Source organism: Elephas maximus, chromosome 3 (assembly GCF_024166365.1).
Source record: "Elephas maximus indicus isolate mEleMax1 chromosome 3, mEleMax1 primary haplotype, whole genome shotgun sequence".
NCBI classification, from domain to species: domain Eukaryota; kingdom Metazoa; phylum Chordata; class Mammalia; order Proboscidea; family Elephantidae; genus Elephas; species Elephas maximus.
In genome coordinates this window covers 1572610-1595561 of record NC_064821.1, presented here as the reverse complement: position 1 = coordinate 1595561, position 22952 = coordinate 1572610, and the positions used below count along the sequence as shown (strand labels likewise).

The following is a 22952-nucleotide window of genomic DNA, read 5'->3' as shown; positions in this document are numbered from 1 at the left end:
ATTGAGAGCCAGCTGTATATCTGCATGGAGGGTTTCAGAGTTTGAACAGGGTAACTCACGCTAGGGTGTCCCAGTGTACAGGTAACACCCGCCCTGTCCAGTAAAGGGCGCTTTAAGGTAATATGCTAATTAAATGTAAATTAAGTGCAAATAGCCCTTAGCTGGGGCCAGAGGGGCTCTTTTTGGTCAGGCAAGCCGCGGACAGCCTCGCCGCCCCAGGGGCCTGGGGCTCAAAATGGCGAGGGTACGGCCGCCGAGGGCCGGGCGCCGGAGCCGGCGAGGCTTCCGGAGGCAGCAGGAAGGGCATCTCGTGTCCCCTTTACTTTCTCCCGCTGTCGCTTCTCTCTGTCCGTGGGTCCATGACCCGCCTCGGTCCCGCGTGGGAGGGCGCTTCTGATCAGGCGCGCTACGGGCAGCCCCTCCCGGGGTCCCTTGCGGCGGCGTCCCGGGGGCCTCCGGGGGCCTCGGAGCAAGATGGCGGCGACGGGGTCCGTGAGGCGCGGGCGGCGGCGACCGCGGCGCCAGTGAGGGGCCCGGGGGCCCGGGCGGCTCCGGGCCGGGGCCCCGCCGCGGCACGGACCATGCTACGCTCCACTGGCTTCTTCCGGGCCATCGACTGCCCCTATTGGGCTGGAGCGCCCGGGGGTCCCTGCAGGCGACCCTACTGCCACTTCCGACACCGCGGGGCCCGGGTCCCCGGCGCGCCCGGCGGCGGCGGAGCGGCGCCCCCCACAGCAGGTAATGCCCGACCGCCTGCGCGCCCCCGGCTCGGCTCCCCGGCCCAGGTCTGACTCCCCTGCCGGGGTGCCCCCGGTCTCCGTGTTCAGCCCAGCCTCCTCCCCAGTCGCTCACGGGCGACAGGCCACCCAAACGGGACCACTACCACCCACCCCGGGACCCGGTGCAAGTCGCTGCATCTCTCTGGTCCCCAGAGTCCAAGCGTGTAGAACGTAAACAGTGGGAGGGCCTGCTCTCCTAGGGCTGTCGTGAGGGTGGGGCAGATAACGCAGGCCGAGCGCCGAACCCCGGGCCTGGCACAAAGGCAGGGACTTGGGAACCGAGCGAGGCCGACGAGAGTCGGCAAGCCCAGGGTTGCTTCACCTGCCCTTGTTAGCGTCGCGGTCCTCGGGGGACAATGCATTCCTGCTGCTCCCCCAACCCCATGTGATGGTGGCTGGCAGCCCTTGTTCATTTCCTTGCGACTTTTCCCAGCGGCGCCTTTGTTACTGTCGATATCTTCTCCAGTAGTTGAGTCAAGAGGGTCTTAGGTGTACTTATGTGTTTGTCAGATGTGACCAGACAGGGAGTCATTCAAAACCCACTTGAAGGAGGAGGAATCTCTGCTTGTTGGGGGAGAGAACATTAAAGGGCTACCAGTCACGTCATGGCGCGGTGACCATCCGTGTCGTGACTGAGTTTGGTGACGGCGGCTGGGGCTCAGGCAGTGCCTCTGTAGGAAGTGTGGGGTTCGACCTGAAACATTAAGAACGGTGAGGATTTGGACTGGATGACAAAGACGGGGATGGCAAGGAAAGAGGTGGAGAGCAGATTAAGTGTGGGGTCTTGTGTCCCGAGCGAAATTCAGGCTCCCACGGTGACCACAGGTGACCCACAGGCTCCCATGCGTGGCCTCTGTCTCTCGCAGTTGACTCTCACCTGGATCCACATACCCCAGGTTTCCTCATTCAGCCTCAGTTTCAAGTATTCTGTCTCGCTTTCCCATTAGGCCATGAGCCTCAGCTCAGAACCTTTTTACTTCAAAAAAGAGTCACTGTTAGTTGATTTAAATAATAAGTTTGTTTTCCCACTATGCTGGGGGAAAAAAAAAGTAGAATTTTCTTAACTCCTCCCCATAAATTTGCTTGGACCACTGACGCCTGGGGTCAGCTGTTGGCAGCCAGCCGGACGCAAATGTTCATTGTCTGCCTTCACACCTGGCATCCTGCACCTTTGTTGTGCCAGGTTTGGGGATTCATACCTGCAGAAGGTGCCTGGTCTCTCAGGAGCCTACCAGATGTGGCTACAGATACCGTAGCGTAAGGTCTTGGGTGCTCTGGAGCATGCTGCCAGCTCTGGTGGGGGCTGGGGAGTTGGTGGAGAAGGGGGTGGACTCAAGGGATTCCTGGAGTTGGCGACACTCAACTCATGTTCCTTTTTATCCTGTTAAGATGCAGTCTCTTGGCTTTGTCTATTTACTCGTTGGTACCATATGAGAACGCTGTACGTGCTGTTTTGCAAAGAGCCCCTGACTCCCAGATCCTCACCATTCAAGCAGACTGAGAACACATGGTACAGTAAATTGCTTAATATGGCCCTTCTAGCCATGCACGATCTTGTGACTCCTACAAAATGGTTGGAACTATGCAAAAAAGGTGCTTGTGGCCCACCAAAGGGATTGCACAGCATTGCTAATAATGCAGATAAGGTGCATGGAACCCCTGTAGGGGTGGCACATGCAAATAAGGTATGTGGAACCCTAACGAGGGGATTGGTCAGTTTTGCCATCCTGCTATGCTTAAAAAGAAAGCCAGTCCCAGAGCAGAGGGTGGACCTCACTACCATCAAGAAAGAAGAGCCAGCAGTGGAGCTCGCCCTTTGGACCCGGGGTCCCAGCTCTGAGAACCTAAACCTGGAAGACAGGGGGAGAGCTGTAACGCTGGAGACGGCATGAGACGGTGAGAAGCAGTGACAGAAACAGCAGCAGCAGAACCAGGAGCTTGGCGCGAGACAGTGCAGTGGGCTTCCCGGCCTATGAAGCAACGTAGCTACAGTGGGTGACCTGACCCACGGAGAGAGATAGCTTAAGCGCCTTCAGGCGGGAGGCTTCCTGGTGAAGTGGGGTGCCCCTGGGTACTTACCAGTGGAGCCAAAGAGCTTTCTAATATTTGCCTAAGCAGGGCAGAGGCCACACCTGAGTGGGGCTGAGGCCTGAGAGGGGAGGCCTGCCCTGAGCCAGCCGAGGAGCTGAGAGAGCTGTCCTGCACTGAAGAAGGGAGACTTTGCCTACTTGTTTCCTGATCCTGTTACTTCCCTAATAAATCCCATAACTGTGAGTATGGTCTCTGAGTTTGGTGTGGCTATTGCAATGCACTATTGAACCCAGCAAAGAAGTAGAGTGTTGTGGGAGGGATGGCTGGTTTCAGAATTGGTAAAAAGGCTGGAGAGTTGGGGTATGTCTGACCTCCGCCTCATAGGGATCAGCATTGGGCTGATGATTCTCCCCGCTGGTGATGTTAAAGGAGGCCAGACCCGCAGCTGTCAAGTCGCTTGTGACTTGGGGGCAACCCCACATGTCATAGACTAGAACCGCCTAATAGGGTTTTCTTGGCTGTGACCCTTGTGGAAGCAGACCCCAGGCATTTCTTCCGCAGCGCCGCTGGGTGGGTTCAAACAGCCAGCCTTTAGGTTAGCAGCCGATTGCAGACCACTTGCTCCGCCCAGGCTCCATCCCTGCCCAGAGGCAGTCTTACATCCCACCTTAGCCTCCTCTCTGCTGCAGGGGCCTCTCTGATCCTCTGTCACCTCTGTGACATGCTTATAGCGCCGCCCTTGGAGGTGGTGATGCAAAGCCCAGGTCCCAGCTAGCCTGTGCAGTACGGTCTGTATCTGCCCTCCAGCCCCGCCAGTCCAGACTCTGAGAAGCCCAGTGTCCCACCTGACTTGAGGAGGATGGACAGTCCAGCCTTCACCCTGAGCTCTGGGACGAGCCCTTGTCTCCTGGTGTTTTCCAGCCCTTCTTCCCCACGGGAGGGCCTTGCTCCTTGGGCGGGATCCCCCAGAAAAGCTGAGGAAGAAGCCGTGCCTCCTGGGCTCTGCATTTACCCAGTAGAAGTCACTTTGTTCCCCTTTCCGGTTCATTTTCCAGGCCCCTGCGCTTTGCCAAGCACCTGTGTGGCCTCCTTTGTAACAGGGTTATAAAGTGAGGTTCATTTGGTTTCTTGAGGGGGCTCTGGGATGGCCAGGACAGCAGCCTCTGGAGCAGAGAGGGCAGATGGGGCACTGCAGGCCACCCCAAGGTCATCACCACAACCCTGTGAAATGGGGCTAAGACCGCCTGGCAGGAGCAGGTCAGAGCCTCCAGGGCCTCCCTCTATGAGCAGTGGGAGGTCGGCGGGGGGAGGAAGATGCAGCTTGGAACAGCAGAGGGTGCTTGGGGAGGGCCGAGGACAGGCAGGGTTTGGCCTTAGGGGACGGGGATGTGGACGGGAGCTCAGGCTGGTGTATCTGTGGGCTCATTCCCTGGAGGTGAGCAGGAGGGTGGGGCTGGGGGCTCCAGGGTTTCCTTTGGGCTGTTGTCCCCAGACCTGCTTCAGAGATGGCAGGACACAGCCAGGCAGCTTGGAGTGACCTCACGAAAGACACAGCATGGGTCCAAGACTCAGGGTGCATGGATCCTGCTTAGTGGTGTGTCTTCTGTGCTGGGCCTGTCCAGGTGTGCCCGTGGGTGTAAGCAGTTACAGCTTGTCCTGCGGGTCCAGCTCTCACTGGTGCCCAGATTTTGGCCTTTTGGCTGGTCGCAGCCCTGTGGGAGGAGGAGGCTGTGGGGAGCCCAGCATGCCTGCCCCACTGTCGCCCCATCTTACGGAGGCAGGAGAAAGCTGTGCAGGGCCTGACGTCCCACAGCTCTAATGGTACACATGTCACCCTTGGTCCCCGCCAGTCTCAGAGCCCCTGCTCCGTGCCGACGCAGAGATGCCCCCACATGAGACAATGCCCTGTGTGAGCGAGCCAGGGGCTGGGGCCCCTGGGGTCCTGCTGGCCAGGCTGGCCGGCCGCTCTGAGAAGAAGGTGTCAGGTGGAGGTTCTGGCCACCTCAGGAGAGCCCCTGGCAGGAGAATCACCAGCCTTGGGAAGTCGCTGCCATCCCATCTAGCACAAGTCTGGCCTAGGGGTCTCAGGCTCAGCCGCAGCCCCAATATGTGCTCTTGCGAATGGGGGGTGGGCCCAGGACTCCATCTTTGCAGGTGATGCCCAGGAGCAGTGTTGGGCAGGGGAGCTGGGTGGGGGTCTCTAGAAGGCTTCTTGGGGGAAAGCTTTGCACATGCTTTGTGGAGGGGTGGGACCTGGTCAGGCCGGGAGGGAGGGGGTCCCAGCTGAGGGAGGAGGATGGAGAAGGAAGTGGCCAGGTGTCAGGCTGGGAGGGAGGGGTCCCGGGTAAGGGAGGAGGACAGGGAAGGCAGTGGCCAGGTGTCAGGCCAATGAGCTGGGGGAGCTCGAGTGGGCTGGGCCAGGTTTACCTGGAAAGGGTGGGATGGGGCCCCCTTGTGGGAACAGTGCCTCTGGCCTGAACGGGCGGCCTGATCTTCCAGCAGTATCTGAGGCCCACATAGGGGCCAGGGAGGGATCGAATTCCTTCTGACCCTCTAGACCCAGCCCCCGAGGCAGCCCCAGGATCTCCACCTTTGAACTTGGCTGTGATCGTGCCTGGTTATCTCTGCTCCTGCACTGGGCAGGCTCCCCATCTCTGATCCTTAGTTAGCGGTAGGACTTGCTGTCACCATTTTATAGATGAGGAAACTGAGGCTCAGAGAGGGAAAGTCCCTTCCCTGTGTCCTCACGGCGGTAGGTGGGGGAGCTGGGCTGAGTCCAGACCCCTGTCTGCACACGACCCCCCGTTGCTGAGCACCTGCAGCCCAGCCATGAGCACCCACCTGGTGCCCATGCAGGTCAGACCCAGCTGAACTGGCCCCACATGAGCCCCGAAACCTTCTGAGGATGGACAGGACGGAAGGCCTGGTCGGGGTGAGAGGTCAGGTGGCCCCAGCCTGGGCAGCAGCAGCAGCCCACCAAGCAGTCCTTTCCGTGCTGGGCCTGCCCCCATCCACTGATAAAGGACGTCACCCCCCAGGCGGCCCCTTCTGCCTGGAGCCCTGCTTCTCCAGGGAGGCGTGGAGCCAGCCACGGGGGCGGGAATGGGGGAGGCTGGGAACAGAAGTGCTTCCCAGCAGAGGGGCCTTCCTCCGCTTGCTGACTTGGAACAAGGTGGTGGGCAGCAATCACAGGACCCCGCCCCGGCCCAGGCACCATGCTGGGCCGTGGCGGGGGCAGCACATGATGCTCACCTGCCTCCCTGGTTGCTGGTGGCAGGTGTCATCAGGGTCCACAGGGCCCAGAACTTCTCACTGGAAACTCACTGCACCTCCTCTTCCGGTGACAGAACGTAGACAAAAACTGCTGGAAACCGGAAGGCTGGAGATTGGAGTCCACCCAGAGGCACCCCACTTCTGGAACATCAACCACTGAGAACCCCACGGAGCACAGCTGTACCCCGACACACATGGGGTTGCCACCAGTCAGATCCGACTTGATGTCAATCGTTAGGTGTCGATGCGGGCTTCCACTAGGTCAGCTGGGGCCTCCAACCCAGGTCTGGGATGGGAGCTGTGAAGCTTGTTGGATGGACAGTGAACACTGCCGACGTGGGGGCTGCACCCTTCTCTGCGCTGGGCTATCCTATGCATCGTAGGGGGTTGAGCAGCACCCCTGGCTTTCACCCACTTGATCCCAGTAGCACCCCCCGTTGTGATGACCGTCAGTGTCCCCATATCACCCAGTGTCCCCTGGGGGCAGGATCTACCCCTGTTAAGGACCAGTGGTGGGGGCAGTTTTTCTTCTTTTTAACCTTCACTCCCCCGTGCCTTCCACGAGCCCGTGGGCCCAGGCCTGGCAGAGTCCCCAGGAAGCCGGGACCCTCTAGCCTTCGGAGGAGCTGAACTGACTCCCAGGGGAGGAGCCTGTGTCTCACCTTTCTCGGTGGGCGTTCCCTCTTGTTCTGTTATTCTTGGTTTTTTGGAAAGATGAGATTCATAGAAGAGCTGCTGAAGCAGTTACCTTTTCAGAAGTATCACCAGGACTGAAGTCACAACTTGTCACAGTGCAGAAGGACCAGGGTTCCTGTCTGAGCTTGATCCTCCGCAGAAGTGCCCCTTTTCTTTGGAAGCCCCGTCCCAAGTGGTAGAAGTCACCTCAGCTCACCAGTGTCCCCAGGGCCAAAATCACCCCCAGTTGAGTCCTGGGTTAGGGGATTCCAGTGACCTCTCAAGACTGTAACTTTCAAAGCACCTGTATTTCAGGCTCAGAGTAACGTTCGTCTTAAAAACATTGGGAAAACATGGAAAAGTCAAGGATATTTAAAACTGCCTCCAGTCCTGCGTCTGTCAGCTGGCTGTGATTCTTTCCGGACCAAGGAAACACTAGAAGGGTCTGTGAGTCTTTGCGTGTCCTTGGGGCCGGGCCACCCAGGCTGAAATGAGGCTGTTGGCTTCTGAGGCTCCGTCTAGTCCCCCCGCCCCGCACCGTGAACAGTCTCCGTTCTCTGTCTTCCTCCTGGGGGCCATGTCCCCGGGAGGCTTGGGGTTCTGTGCCCGTAGCACAAGGATGCAGGCGTGTGCTGGCCACCTCAGAGCCGTCCACCAGACAACTTCCTGTGGGCACTGAGAGGCGCTCTGAAAACGGAGCTCACATGGGCTCCTTCCACGTGGCAGGAAGGCCGGGGTCGGAAGTCAAGCACATCTTGGGGGAGTGCCCTCCTGCATCCGGCTTGGGTTGCCAGGGGAAACAAGGAGGAGATCCCCTAGAACTGGGGTGCTTTGGGGTGGGACTTAGCCTGGTCCTATCCTCCCTGGGCCTCTGTACCCTTTGTAAAGTTGGTGGCTGGCCCTGGTGACCTCTGAGGGCCTCTCTGGGCCTGTCTGAACCCAGTCAGTAGCTGTGGGGCCAGGCAGAACGTTGCCGCGAAGAAGCAGACTCCGGAAGCAGGAGGGAACAGAACACGGGGTGGCCAGCAGCTCAGGTACAGGACAGGGTCCCCAGGAGAGAGCAGATGGCACCTGGGATGCAGGGGTGTCAGGCGAATGTCCCTGAAGAGGTGATTACTGATCCAGCTTTTAAAAGATGAATAGGAGTTTGCTTGGTGGCTGAAATTGGGATTAGGGCCAGGATTCTAGGCAGGGAGGGAGAGGGCCCACCAAAGGTCTCAGAATATCCTCACGCTCTGTGGTTTGGAGGGGCTGCTGGGAGGCTCCCCAGTGCCTTGCTGGAGGAACAGGAGAGGCTGCCCCCACGGGCCCGGAAGAGCTCACTGGGATGCTGACTGGTTGTCCTTCAGTGCAGGCCAGGAGTGCCGCCGCCGCCATCCGGCTAGCTGGTCCCAAACACAGAGGCCCCTGCGGTGGGCCTGAGGGCCCGTGACTCTGGGTCAGTATTTTGTTCATTCACTCACTCCCTCATTCATTCTTCCCTCAAATCTCAGCAGATGCTCACACCAGCCAGCCAGCCAGCTCAGCTGAGGCCCAGGGCACAGACAGGAGTCTCACGGCCCTGCCAGTAGCTTAAGGCTTTGAGCTGCTGGATGGCAGGGGACAAGACGAACAGAGTGGGCGGGTGACAAGAGGGGACTGGACATTCACCCCAGGCATGTCTGGAGGTGTGGCACGGCCATGTGCCCACCCCTGTTCATCCTAGAAGCCAAGCCCGCCACCTCAGCTATGGTCACACACAGAGACCTCTGTCCTTCCCGTCCCCCCGAGTGGCTCCCAGGGTCCTCACAGAGCAAGAGCAGGGCCTGAGGAGGTGGGACATGGGCCTGGCCTCCCAGAGCCAGCTGGTGCCTCTCTACTCCCTGGCTGAGGAGCTGTGTGAGGTGGGGCATGTGGGTGCAGCCTCCTACGTGCCAGGTGCTGAGCTAGGTGCCATAGGGAGGGCAGCCATCCCGTGCTTCTGCAGGGAGGATCTGAGAGGACTGCCTGGAGGAGGTGGGCTTTGGGTGAATCGATGGGACAGGGAGGAACGGTCCTATGTCGTGGGAGGGAGAGGCCTCAGAGCTGCCTCCTGCCCTTCTCCTGCCTCCTGACCCCTTTGTGGCCCTCTTGGGGCCTGGGCAGGAGGCCAGCTCAGGCCTGGGAGTCCTTTGCTGGAAGAATGAATGACTGGAAATGAAGAAGCTGGCCCGCCTTGGAAGCAAGTCCTCTGTTGCCCCACCCCCGCCCCCAGCACCTGTGTATACCTGCGTGCAGCTGTGCACGAGGTCCAGTGATAAAGGTGACTGACGCTCACGTGTGACCCTGGCGTGCGGACTCTTTCTTAGGGGATCCAACAGGCTCCCCTTGCTGCTGCCCCGGGGTGTGGGGAGGAGCAAGCGCAGGGTGGTGCCCGTCCCAGCATCCCACGTCCTGAGCAAGCGTCCAGAAGACGCTCAGGCTTGCAGTTGTTGCTGAGCCTGCATCCTGGGTGGGGCTCTCAGGGTGCCCGCCTAAGCAGGGGAGGGGAAAAATGCCCCCAGACACCTGCCCTGGAAAGCCGTTTTGGACTTGAAAATGCCTAGGGGCTAGAAAGAGTGTGAGGATTTTATTTTTAAAATTTCTTGGCTCAGATTGCGAGAGTAATGCACACCCGTTGTGGGATACAGGGCCAGAGGGGGAAGGGTAAAGCAAGAGGGTCTCTGCAGCCCACCCTGGAGATGCCCTGGCCGCCTCCCAGCCTGTCCCCCAGGGTCTCGTCTCTGCGCGGCTTCCCCATTTTATGTTTCCGTGTGTTTCTAAGCTGCAGGCCAGCCCCTGCAGCAGTTAGGACTCGGCATGCGGATTACTAAATGTAGCCGGGAAGAGTTTTGAGGGCAGTTCTCAGACTTGGGGGATGTGTGGGCAGCATCGCCCTCTCCGGCTTCTGGTAGACATGCTGATTTGTCAGGAGTCAGCTGGCAGACCGGACTGGGGACTTTGGCGCCACCTGCAGGGAAGGCCCAGTATTTCCCGTTTTCCCCAGGGGTGGGGCTGGGGCTTTGGAGTTGAGGAGACGACTAGGGGTGGGGCAGGAAGCACCAGGGTGTGTGTGGGCCCTGTCCAGAGGTCTGCGCTCAGAGCAGGGGTCCTGGTCACCCTGGCTTGGAGGCCCAGGAGGACCCTGCCAGGGTGGTGGCCAAAGAGATGCCTGCCTACAGTGGAGGAGATGGGCCCCAGACCCTGCTTCTCCTGGGCTGGTCCAGCAGCAGCAGTGAGTGCTGAGACCTTGGTCGTCAAGGGGTGGCCTTTCGGGGCTGCTTTCGCCCGACCCTCGTCCTAGAGAAAGAAGCTGAGTGGGGTGCAGTGCTCAGAGCCCATGGACCCCACCCCCCCCCCCGATGACCCGACCGACGCATCTGTGACTGCTCCTCCATGGTGGCCTTTTGGGCATGTCTTCCTTCTCCGCCTTCAGGGCCTTGGGTCCCCACACAGCTCTGACCCTCGCATCCTGCTGAGCTCTGGGTGGGCAGGGCCTGTGTCTGCCTCCTACTGGTGGTCCTGGTGCGTGTGGTCCTGGGCCGGATGGAAGCAGAGCTGGCAGGGGCTGTGCTGCCTCCCACAGCTGCCAGCATTTGGACCCAGACCTGATGAGGAAAGAGGAAAGGGGTGAGGTGATGACAGGTCCTGGGGAACCTCTGGGGGGACCCAGCCTCTGAGGTTGGACGGGCCTCTTTCTAGCTGTTTGGGGCTCCAGGAGCTGCAAGACCTGGAGAGACTCAATTTCCTCATTTGTGAAATGTGGCGTGGGGCAGGGCTGTGAGGGTTCAGGAAGGGGAGCAATGAGCTCTGAGTGCCTCTGCCCCCCACACCCCCTGAATAGGGCCTTCACGCTTGACCGGCCCACCATTTCCTTTGGTCTCTTGGTCATCGTTCCTTGCTAGGTTCTGGGCGCCGGGCCCCGCAGAGACCCACTCTGGATGGTGGGCCTCCAGTCCAGGAGGAGAGGAGCTTGTGGAAAGTGGGGTGCAGTGGGCGCAGAGGTGGGGAGCAGGGGGCTGGTAAAGCTGGGCGGGCAGCATTTTTGGGCAGCTCAGGTCTCTGGAAGGAACAGCCCTTGTGGGTACTGCCGAGGACGTGTTTCTCCCACAGCGACCACTGAGGCCCTGCATGGGGTTCTGCTCTGCATTCCCGCAGCCCTGGAGCTGTGGGGGGCAGGGCAGGCATCGAGGCTGTGCAGTGCCTGTGCCTCCCCAGGAAGCTGGTGATGGGACATGGGACACCTGGCTCCGTGGGGGTATTGTGCACTGTGTAAGTGCCAGCCTTGGGGAGGGCTGGGCCTGGCCGTGGGCGGTAGAGGCCAGGGAGGAGGTGCTGCAGCCTCCCCGCTCTTTCCTCCCTTCCCTTGCTGGCACTGGGCCTTCTCAAGGGGCACCCCTCAAGCCACCCTAGGCCCCGCTGTGCCGCCCTGGAATGGGGCTGCTGTTGTTGTGTGCTGTCGGGTCAGTTCTGACTCATAGCTACCCCGTGTGAGAGAGAACGGCCCCACAGGGCTTTCTAGACTGTAATCTTTCAGGGAGCAGATCCCCAGGTCTATCTCCTGTGGAGCCACTGGGTGGTTTTGAACCACCAACCTTTCAGCCAGCAGCTGAGAACTTAACCATTGTGCAGAAATGGCATGGGGGTGGCATTTGACCTTCTCTAACTTCACAGGGGGAAGGAGAGTCAAGATCAACAGCCCAAGGCTGATTCCTATGAGGCAGAGGCCAGACATGCCTCCTCTCTCGGCCATCTTTCCCAGTTCTGACACCACCCGTCCCTCCCACAGCACTCTGTACTTCTTCTGGGTTAGATAATCCATTGCAGTGGCCACACAAAGCTCACAGAGAATGCTTGTGATGACAGGGTTTGTCAGGGAAGTGACAGTTACCACTCAGGCTCAGGAGCGCTCCGGATACAGTTCTTCCATCAGGACGGCCTCTTCCCAGCCGTGCAGGCAGGCAGGCCTCTCCCTGGCCCTGGGCCTCTGCCCTGCTCAGGCAAGGCTTACGAAAGGCAAGTGTTACAAAGCTCTTTTAGCTCTGCAGTTAAGTGCCCCAAGGCACCCCACGCAGCCAGTAAGCCTGGGCCTGAAGCCCTCAGCTCTAGCTTCCAGGGTCAGCAAACCTGGCTCCACCAAGTGCTCAGAAGCACCCCACTCCGCCAGCAAGACTCGCACCCAGTGGCACTCAGCTTTCTCGCTCTGTGGACCGGGAAGCCCACTGTGGCGTCTCCTGCTGGTCTCTCCTGCCACGGCTTCTCTGCCACCACTTCTTGCTGTCTTCAGTGTTACAGCTGTCTCTTTCTGCCTCCTGGTTCCATTAGCTTCTCGGCACAGGGATCCTGGGTCTGAAGGTCGCTCTTCTTCCTTGGTGGTGGTGAGAACTCCTCTCTGCTGTGGATTTGGCTCTCTTTTTAAGCCTAGCAGGATGGCAAACTGACCAATCCCCTTGGTGGACCACACCACCAAGTCCCAGCCAATCTCTCAGGTGGGAGTTACAAGACCGTGGTGAGAAAGGCCACACAGAAGTGACCATCACGCCACACACCATGCCACCAGGGCTGGCATCCACACGCCGTGCAGCTAGGGCTGCCGTCCACACAGCCCCTTTGGGGGCTTTCCCAGCCTTCCCACAACCAGCACCTCTGTCAGAAAAATGGCCCCCCCTTAATCTTGTTTACCCACCGGCTCCCCCCAGGAGGGCCCTTCCTGCCTGTAGCACCTCCTTCTCAGGGTGCCGCTCTCAGGTCTCTGACATTCCCCCAGCGTCAGGGCTGGGGGGGCAAGCACTGCTGAATGCTTTACGGGAGGGGCCCCAGCCTTCCAGGCAGGGTGGGCGTAGGCATGGGGTGGCCCAGGGAGGCACACGAACCAGTACCCACCTCATTAGCTCACCACGAAGCCTTGGGGAGCACCTGCTGGCAGGGATACCTGTGTGCTTATCTGTGAGTTGCAAGCAGCCCAGGAGCCACCCAAGCCCCTGGCAGGGGTGTGCTGGAAGCTTCTACCTTGTCCAGAGCAGCTGGGGCTAGGTGACATAACCGGTGGGGAAACTAAGGCCTCAGAGGGGCAGGGTGAACTGCCAGGGGCATTTTCTTTCTTTCATTCTGGGTGCAGGCAGGGGAGGCGGCTGCCTGGGAGCGAAAGGGCACCCATAGGGTGTGAGCGCCCCCTGCTGCTTGATGGGGGTACTGGGCTGGGGTCTGCACCCCCTCGGAGTCTGAGCGACCGCAGCTCCCAAGTGCACCCTGCCCTCTCCACTGACAGCCCCGTCCCCGTCTGCCTGTGAGCCCCCAGCCCGTCCACTGACTGGAAGCTGCCTGGGTGCTGGAGAGGATGCTGTTGTTGTCTATTGCAGTTGACTCGACTGTGACCCATTGCCATGGGGCAGAGTTGAACTGCTCCATAGGGTTTGCAGATTGCCAGGCATGTCTTCCCAGCACTCTGGGTGGGTTCAGACCACCAACCTGTTGGCTGGTAGCTTAACTATCTGCACCGTCCGGGGACTCCAGGCAGCTTTTAATTGCCCTTAAAAGACAAGCAAACAAAACCCATCCCAGGCTCCTGGTGGAAGAACTAAACCACTGCCCTCTTTCCTCTGGCTGGAAGCCCCACCAAGGTGGCCCCAGGGCCTTTGTAGGACTGCTTCCCTCCCTCCCTTTGGTTTTCCATTCCTGGGAGGTGGTTGCATTTCCTTTCTCCCAAATCCCCAGGCACAGCCTCATCTCGAGGGAGGGTATTTCTCCCTTGACAATCCTGAGCTTGGGGAAGTCTGAACCCTGTGGCCTCCGTTTCCCAGAGAAAGGCTAAGGGCTGTCCCTTGTGGTTTGCATATTGCCTGGGGCTCTGGGGTCCTGTGCCTAGGGGAGGGGCACCTCTGTGCTCATTCACCCAGCCAGCCAGCACCCCTCCCCCTGGCCCCGCCCCTCCCAGGTGACTGGGGGAGTGGGCAACCCCATGAGGTGGGCCATCCACATCCCAGGGAACAGTGTGGCAGCCCGTTCTGTGTCGGGCTGGAGGCCCCTGCAACACCTGGGAGCCAGGCCTTCCCTCCTCAGCAGCTGTGCACAGGAAGTGCCCCCAGGCCACATCTCCCCAGCTCCCTGGCCGATCCGCCTTCTACTACATAGGGCTGCCTGGACTCCCAGGGTGGTGGATGTGGGGAGGGTTCTGTAACTGTCACCTTTCACTGTCATGGGTCGGGGGGACCTGGGGCTGCCCTGGGGGGGCTGGGAGGGGAGCCCTGGCCCTGCTCTGTCTGGGTTGGTCAGCCCTCTCGCCTCTTCTGAGAGGCCCTGCCACAGTCCCTTCACTGAGCAACTGGCGCACAGCCCTGCACCAGGCCTTCATCACCTGGTGCCTGAGCCCTCCCACCATGGGAGCAGGCCTCAGCTCCGCCTTGTGTTCCTGAGGCTGAGGGCCCTGGTGCCACTCGTGCTGGCCCAGCCACTGGGAGCCCCAGTGAGCTCAGCTGTTAGCTGGGGCAGGATCTCCTGGCCCTGCTGAGGAGGAGTGGTGACTGTTCCCTGAAAGTGCTTGGCACTGTCCAGGCCATGGGCCCCCACACTGGCTTTGTGCCCGTAGGAGGCACAACCTATGTCCAGATACCCAGCCCTGTCGTGTTCTCAGTAGCTGGAGCACAGACATGCTGCCTTCTGTTTTTCTAAATATAATTAAAAAAATAGGTTCCAAACTAAAAGTAAAACATGCCTTCAGTGAACCCATCCCTCCTTCGTGTCCCCTGGGTGGCCCCAACCCCTGTTCTTGCCAGGTTCCTTCTGCACCTGTGTGGAATGGAACATCCACCACACCTTTCTCAGGTGGAGGCAGCAAACTCTGCAGAGCTCTGCAGGAGCTTCCCCTCCTGAGTGACCCATGGCTGCGCTAACAAACAACACACAGTCTTGATCTTGCAGTCCTGGGGGTCCCTGAAAATGACCACAGGCCAAGCGGCTTCAAGACACTCACAGAGTCCGGAATGGGTCTCATGAGGCTGAAATCTGGGTGCTGGCTGGTTCCTTCTGGAGGCCCCAGGGAGAATCATCTCTTGCCTTTTCCAGGTTCTAGGGGCCCCATGTTCCTTGGCCCGTGGTTCCTTCCTGCGTCCTCAGAACCAGCAGCGAGCATCTTCCCGTCTCTCTCTCTCTGCTCCTGTCCTCACAGTTCTCCTCTGACTCTGACCCTCCTGCCTCCCTCTGATGAGGACCCTGTGATCATATGGAGTCCCTGGGTGGTGCAGAAGGTTAACACTCAGTGCTGCTAATTGAAAGTTTGGAAGTTCAAGACCGCCTAGAGGTGTCTGGGAAGAAAGGCCTGGCGGTCTGCTTCCAGAAAATTAGCCGTTGAAAACCCTGTGGGGCACAGTTCTACCCTGACACACGGGATCGCCCTGAGTCAGAGCTGGCTCAGCCGCAGCTGGCTTTTGGTTTTGTGATGATATCGGACCCACCGGGGTAATTCAGGATAATCTCCATCTAAAGATCCTTAACTTGAAATACCGTGTGGCTTCACTTCAGTGAGGTGTCCAGGACAGGCAGATGCACAGAGATAAAAACGTGCGCTTACCCAGGGCTGGCAGGGGGAAGTGGCGTTACTGCTGAAACGGTGCTGTCTCTCCGTGTGGAACTCTGGATGGGCTGTGGTGATGGTTGCAGCATGGCGAACGCGACTCATGTCACTCACCTGTACGCCTAGGAGTGGCTGAAAGGACAAAACGAAGGTCCCTAATCCCATCTGCGTGTTCCTTTTCCCTGGAAGACACCATACTCACAGGCTCTGGAGATCAGGGCGTGGGCATCGTTGTTCTGTGGTGGAGGGGTGGTGGTGGTTGTGAAGGAGCCCTGGGGCCACACAAGGGTTAACGCTCGGTTGCAAACCGAAAGGTTGGGGGTTCGAACCCAGCCGCTTCACGGAAGACCTGGTGATCTGCTCCCGTAATGATTCTTAAAAAAACCAAACCTGTTTGACGTCGAGTAGAGCTGTCCCATACGGTTTCCAAGAAGCGACTGGTGCATTCTACCTGCCGACCTTTTAGTTAGCAACCGAGCTCTTAATCACTGCACCACCAGGCCCCCTGTAAAGGTTAGAGCCTGGAACACCCTATGGGGCAGTTCTTCTCTGTCCTATAGGGTTGCAATGAGTCGGAATCGACTTGACAGCAATGGGTTTGGCTTTTTTGGTTTGTCATTAGCTGCCATTGAGTCAGCCCCCAACTTGTGGTGACCCCGTGCACAGTGGGACTAAACGTCGCCCGTCTTGCGCCATCCCCGTGATCAGTTGCGGGTTGGGCTGCTGTGATCCATAGAGTTTTCATTGGCTGTTTTGGGAAGTTGATTACCAGGCCTTTCTTCCTAGTCTGTTTTAGTCCAGAAGCTCCGTGGAAACCTATTAAGCATCATTGTTGTTGTTAGGTGCCGTCCAGTCGGTTCCAACTCATAGCGACCCTATGCACAACAGAACGAAACCCCGCCCGGTCCTGCACCATCCTCACAATCGTTGTTATGCTCGAGCTCATTGTTGCAGCCACTGTGTCAACCCACCTCGTTGAGGGTCTTCCTCTTTTCCGCTGACCCTGTACTCTGCCAAGCATGATGTCCTCCTCTAGGGACTGATCCCTCCTGACAACACGTCCAAAGTATGTAAGATGCAGTCTCGCCATCCTTGCTTCTAAGGGGCATTCTGGTTGTACTTCTTCCAAGACAGATTTGTTCATTCTTTTGGCAGTCCACGGTATATTCAATGTTCTTCACCAACGCCACAATCCAAAGGCGTCAACTCTCCTTTGGTCTTCCTTATTCATTGTCCAGCTTTCACATGCATATGATGCGATTGAAAATACCATGGCTTGGGTCAGGCACACCTTAGTCTTCAGGGTGACACCTTTGCTCTTCAACACTTTAAAGAGGTCCTTTGCAGCAGATTTATCCAATCTAATGCATCTTTTGATTTCTCGACTGCTGCTTCCATGGCTATTGATTGTGGATCCAAGTAAAATGAAATCCTTGACAACTTCAATCTTTCCTCCATTTATCACGATGTCGCTCATTGGTCCAGTTGTGAGAATTTTTATTTTCTTTATGTTGAGGTTCAATCCATACTGAAGGCTGTGGTGTTTGATCTTCATTAGTAAGTACTTCAAGTCTTCTTCACTTTTAGCAAGCAAGGTTGTGTCATCTGCATAATGCAGGTTGTTAATGAGTCTTTCTCCAATCCTGATGCCCTGTTCTTCTTCATATAGTCCAGCTTCTTCGATTATTTGCTCAGCATACAGATTGAATAGGTATGGTGAAAGGATACAACCCTGACGCACACCTTTCCTGATTTTAAACCACGCAGCATCCTCTTGTTCGAAAGACCACCACTTGGTCTAAGTACACATTCCTTATGTGCACAATTGTTAGGGAATTCCCATCCTTCGCAATGTTATCCGTAATTTGTTATGATCCGCATAGTTGAATGCCTTTGGGTAGTCAGTAAAACACAGGTAAACGTCCTTTTGGTGTCCTCGCTTTCAGCCAAGATCCATCTGACATCAGCAGTGATACCCCTCATTCCACATTTTCTGAATCCGCTTGAGTTTCTGGCAGCTCCCTGGCAACGTACTGCTGCAACTGTTTTTGAATTATCTTTTGCAGAATTTTACTTGTGTGTGATATTAATGATATTGTCCTATAATTTCTGCATTTTGTTGGATCACGTTTCTTTGGAATGGGCACAAATATGAATCTTTTTCAGTCAGTTGGCCAGGTAGCTGTCTTCCAAGTTTCTTGGCATAGACGAGTGAGCACCTCCAGCGCTGCATCCGTTTATTGAAACATCTCAATTGGTGTTCCATCAATTCCTGGAACCTTGTTTTTTGCCAATGCCTTCAGAGCAGCTTGGACTTCGTTCTTCAGTACCATTGGTTCTTCATCATATGCTACCTCCTGACATGGTTGATTACCAACTAATTTTTTTTGGTACAGTGACCCTGTGTAGTCCTTCCATCTTCTTTTGATGCTTCCTGTGTCATTCAGTATTTTTGCCTATCAAACCAAACCTGTTGCTGTCAAGTCGATTCTGACTCATCGCGACCCTATAGGACAGAGTAGAACTGCCCTATAGAGTTTCCAAGGAGCGCCTGGTGGATTCAAACTGCCAACCTTTTGGTTAGCAGACGTAGCTACTGCAACTCGAGGCTTCTGTTTTTTTTTTTCAGTTCTTTCAGCTTGAGAAATGCTGAGTGTGCTCTTCTGGTTCAGTTTTCTATCTCCAGCTCTTTGTGCATGTCATTATGATACTTTGTTTTCTCCAGCTGCCCTTTAAGGTCTTCTCTTCAGCTCTTTTACTTCATCACTTCTTCCTTTCGCCTTAGCTACTCCATGTTCAAGAGCAAGTTTCAGAGTCTTTTCTGACATCCATTTTGGTCCTTTTTTCTTTCCTGTCGTTTTAATGATCTCTTGCTTTCATGTATGATGTCCTTGATGTCATTCTACATCTCATCTAGTCTTTGATCTTTAGTGTTGAATGCATCAAGTCTGTTCTGAGATGGTCTCTAAATTTAGGTGGGATATACCCAAGGTCATGCTTTGACTCATGTGGACTTGTTCTAATTTTCTTCAGCTTCAACTTGAACCTGCATAGGAGCCATTTACAGTCTGTTCTGCCGTTGGCCCCTGGCCTTTTTCTGACTGATGACATTGAGCTTTTCCATCGTCTCTTTCCACAGATGTATTCGATTTGATTCTTGTGTATTCCATCTGGCTAGATCCACGTGTGGAGTCACCATTTATGTTGTTGAAAAAAAGGTATTTGCCATGAGTAAGTCATTGCTCCTGCAAAATTCTATCATGTTATCTCTGGTGTCGTTTCTGTCACCAAGGTTAAATTTCCAAATGCGAATTCCTCTTTGTTTCCAACTTTTGCGTTCCAATCACCAGTAATTATCAATGCATCCTGATGGCATGTTCAATTTCTGACTGCGGAATTTGGTGAAAATCTTCAATTTCTTCATCTTTGGCCTCAGTGGTTGTTGTGTAAATTTGCGTAATAGTTTTATTAACTGGTCTTCCTTGTAGGGGGTGGATGTTATCCTGTCACTGACAACGTTGACCTTCAGGATAGATCTTGAAATGTTCTGACAATGGACGCAACACCATTCCTCTTCAAGTTGTCATTCCAGACATAGTAGATCATATGATTGTCTGATTCAAAGTGCCCAATACCAGTCCATTTCAGCTCACGAATGCTTAGGATATATATAGATTTTTATGCTTTCAATCGTGAAATATATATAGTAAACTCGCCATTCCAGCCATTTTTGTGTGTACAGGTCTGTGACATTAATCATGTTCACTGTGTTGGATAGCCAGCACCTCTCACTGTGCCCACAGTTTTCCATCACTGTGAAGAGACCCCCAGGCAGTGACTCCCCCCTCCCTCTCCCACTGCCCTGGAACCACCGATGACCTTTGGTCTCTGTGGATTTGCCTGCTCTGGGCATTTCATACAAGTGGGGTCATACAGTATTTGCCATTCTGTGTCTGGCTTCTCTCAGTTGGTGATGGGCCCAGCTGAGTCTTATTTGCACTTATTCATTTTATGATATTTTTAGAGACATTAAAAAAAAGTGCCCATGTCCTTTTGCATCTCCCCTTTCCTGTCCCCCCCCCCCTTTTTAAATTGTATTTGTGAGCAGTTTTAGGTTTACAGAAAAACGGCACAGAAAGAACAGAGCTCCCATCACCTGGTCTCCATCTGCATCCAGGCCCTGGAGTTGTTACTGTGTGGCGTTTGATGTGCTTGGTTTGTTACGGTTGGTGACCCGGTCCTGATACATTGTTATTAACTAAGGCCTGCAGGTTGGAGTAGCTTCATTGTTTGAGTTCCACAGTTCTCTGGGCTCTGACTGGTGCTGGACATCTTATGTCCCCCATTACAGTGTCACATACACAGGGTGCGCGACGTCATGTGTCCCCTGTTACAGAGTCACACAGGATTGTTTCACTACCCCCAGATGCCCTGTGTGTGGTAAATGTCTCCTCACAAATGCTGACACCTTTCAGACTTGAATGAGTTCCCTGTGGCTGCTGTGAAGAATTACTGCACACTGGGTGGCGGACTTTCTCCCAGTGCCCGCCCAGCTGCAGGAAGCAAGGTCCTGTGGCTCAGGTGGCAGCTGGGTCAGGGTGGGACCCACCAGGCCCCTCACCTCACCAAGCCCCAGCTCCCCACCTGTAACTTGGGGCTGGTCATGTCTCCACCCCCTCTCAGCCTTGTGCTGGCCCCACGAAGTGGACCATGGAAAGTCCCTGTCTGGTGTGGCTGGTAGTTGCACACCCACGCCGCCCTGCCGTGACCCAGCCACATGGTTGAGCTGCACCCAGCACAGCTCCTGGTGTGGAGGGGGTTCCGGAAGCACCCCTCTGCCCAGCTCGGAGCCAGCCACAGCAGCGCCTCGGTGGAGCTCTGCTGGGGGCCAAGGCGAGTGCCGGGTCACAGGAGCTTCTAGAAGGCTGCCTCTCTCCTTGTTTCCGGTTGGGGCTATCCTCAGGCCAGTGACTGGCTGTTTTCTCTCCCGTCTTCATTTCAGGGCTTGGCTACGACCCCTACAACCCTGAGCTGCCCAAGCCGCCTGTGCAGAGAGAGAATGGCGTCCTGGACGGCGGGGACAAGCCCCGCTCAGACATGCTGGAGCTGGAGCTGGTCAACCAGGCCATCGAGGCCGTGCGCACTGAGGTGGAGCTGGAGCAGAGGCGCTACCAGGAGCTCCTGGGCACAGCCCGGGCAGGTGGCGCTGGCGAGGCCTCTGCTCTGGCACCCCGTGGCCCTGCCACCCCCGCTGCCGATCTGGGTGATGAGGACGCCTTCCCGCTGTCCTTCAACTACCACCCCAGCAGCCGTGGCCCACTGAGCCCAGATGCTGGCTACCAGCCCACACCGCTGGCTGCGCCTGCCGAGCCAGGTGGCAAGTACTCGCTGGAGAGGAGCCCGGGCCGGAGTGGCGCCCTGGAGTACGTGCCCAAGGCCGTGGGCCAGCCCCGCAGGCACGGCCGCCCCATCCCCAACAGCAAGTATGTCGTGGATAACTCCAAGCCATCCACCGATCTGGAATACGACCCACTGTCCAACTACTCAGCCCGGCTGCTGAGCAGGGCCAGCTCCAGGGACGAGAGGGCCCCCAAGCGGGCCCGGGGCGCCTCCGGCCGTGAACCCTACACGCCAGCCCCCAAGAAGCACTGTGACCCCTTCAGCGGCTGCGACGCCCGCTTCTCAGACTCGGAAGATGACGCTGTGGAGGCCTCGAGCAATGGGCCCACCTCCACCAGCACCCCCCAGACCCCCGTAGGCGCCGAGAGCCAGGCCTCCAGGAAGCTGTCCTGCAAGGAGGGCCTAGAGCCTGAGGAGGGCGGCCCTCGGGAGACCAAGGAGATGGCCGTACAGTACGACGTCGGTGATCTCGGGCAGCCTCCCCAGGGCTCCAGCGGGGGGCCCCCGGTCACGCCTGCCGCCCCAGCCCAAGCCGCACAGGAGCGGGGGACCCCCAAGGAAGCGAAATCCAAGAAGAAGAAACATGGGGAGCTGCCACCTGCCAGCCACAAGGATGGCATCCGGAAGAAAGACAAGGGCAGGGACAGGGACCAAGGGAAGCCAGATGAGAAGAGGGCCCCAAGGGCTGCCAGCCCCCGGCGCCAGGCGGAGCGGCCAGACAGGACCAAGAAGAAGCCATCCTCGGCCACCACGCTGGCCAGCTCAGGGAAATCGAGGCCCAACCGGCCCCCGGAGCCCCAGCCGGCCCGCAGGAAGCAGGGCAAGCCCTCCTCGGGGAAGCTGGCCACGCGCAAAGCCCACTCGCTGGACGAGGGCAGCTCCCGGGATGCCCCCAAGTTGAAGCGGCGTGCCCTGAGCCACGCTGACCTCTTTGGGGATGAGAGCGCAGACGAGGACACGGGGGCACCGCGGGCCTGGCCCCCCACCCTGCCCAGCCTCAGCTCAGACTCAGACACAGACTCGGACTCCAGCCTGGGCCTGTCAGCAGCAGAGGAGCAGGGCCCGCCCAAACGGCTCAAGGCCTCCCCGCCCCCACCCGCCTCCCCTGCCCCCTCTCCCTCCTCCTCCTCCTCCTCCTCCTCCTCCTCGGGGGAGGAGGTGGACTACGCGGCCCTGGAGAAGGAGGTAGACTTTGACTCAGACCCCATGGAGGAGTGCCTACGCATCTTCAACGAGTCCACCAGCGTGAAGACGGAGGACAAGGGCCGGCTGGCTCACCAGGTGAGGGTAGATGGCCCACAAGGTGAGGGCGGTGGCCCCTAGCCCTGGCTGGTCCCTGATGGCTCTCGGTCTCGGTGATGATGCAAACTGGCCACCTGCCATCCTGGTCAGTCAGCACTGGCCTCTGCCCTGGTTGAGTCAAGAGCCTCTGGCAGCTGCCCATTGCCCCCCTGCACCCAGTCCAGAAAGTGGGCGCTGTCACCACCACCCAGTGGGGCTCCTGCCACCACCTTCCCACAGATAGGCCAAGGGGTAGCCCTCTTACGCGGGTCCCAGCACCCCTCCCTTCCCCTGCCCTGGCGGCTCACACCCGTCTCCTCACACTCCCCACCACGGCCACCAGGGGGCACTGCCTTCAAACAAACCGACACCCAGGCCCTTCCCTCCTGGCCGCGCTTTCTGGTTTCTGCTCGCTCACTAACAGCCTTTCCCAGCCTCTGCCCTGTTCTTTTTCCAGCCCCTGCCCTGGGCCTTTTTCAGCCCCTGCCCTGGGCCTTTCCCAGTCCCTGCCTAAGCCTTCCCAGCCCCTGCCCTGGGCCTTTCCCAGCCCCTGCCCTGGGCCTTTCTCAGTCCCTGCTCTGGGCCTTTCTCAGTCCCTGCCCTGGGCCTTTCCCAGCCCTTGCCCTGGTTTGGGGCACAGGACAGGAGCCAGGGGAGGGGTTCCAGGTGGCAGGGCTGGGGAGGTGGGCTTGGGACCTGGGGCTGGGTCAGGGGCCTTGTCCTGGCCCAAAAGACAGGCCCGGCGTGCCTCCTGGGGTCCAGGTGCAGACCATGCCCCACCTCAGAGGTGCAGGGTGTAGCCAACTCCAGTGTGTCTGCTCCTTCCCACCCCACTCCCAAGTCTCAGGGTCTGGCAAGTTTCATCTTCCACCTGGGGGCAGTTTTGAGGTTAGGTGGAGATGTGTCGGTGCTAGGGGTTGGGGAGGATCCGTGGAGGGACCCATGTT

The 22952-nt window shown here is 57.7% G+C and overlaps 1 protein-coding gene across 3 annotated transcripts in view; it reads left to right on the top strand.

The window, feature by feature from the left end:
• The first annotated feature begins 274 nt into the window (after positions 1–274).
• REXO1 (RNA exonuclease 1 homolog) overlaps positions 275–22952 on the top strand; it is a 36077-nt gene continuing 13399 nt past the window's right edge. For 2 of the 3 annotated variants that reach the window (XM_049876201.1, XM_049876199.1), the window contains exons 1-2: positions 276–738; positions 20327–22005. In XM_049876201.1, the coding sequence (XP_049732158.1) occupies positions 360–738; positions 20327–22005 (2058 nt within the window). In that variant the 5' untranslated portion in view covers positions 276–359. Of the gene's footprint in view, positions 739–20326; positions 22006–22952 lie in introns of all 3 variants that reach the window. The other variant, XM_049876200.1, reaches the window with a different exon arrangement.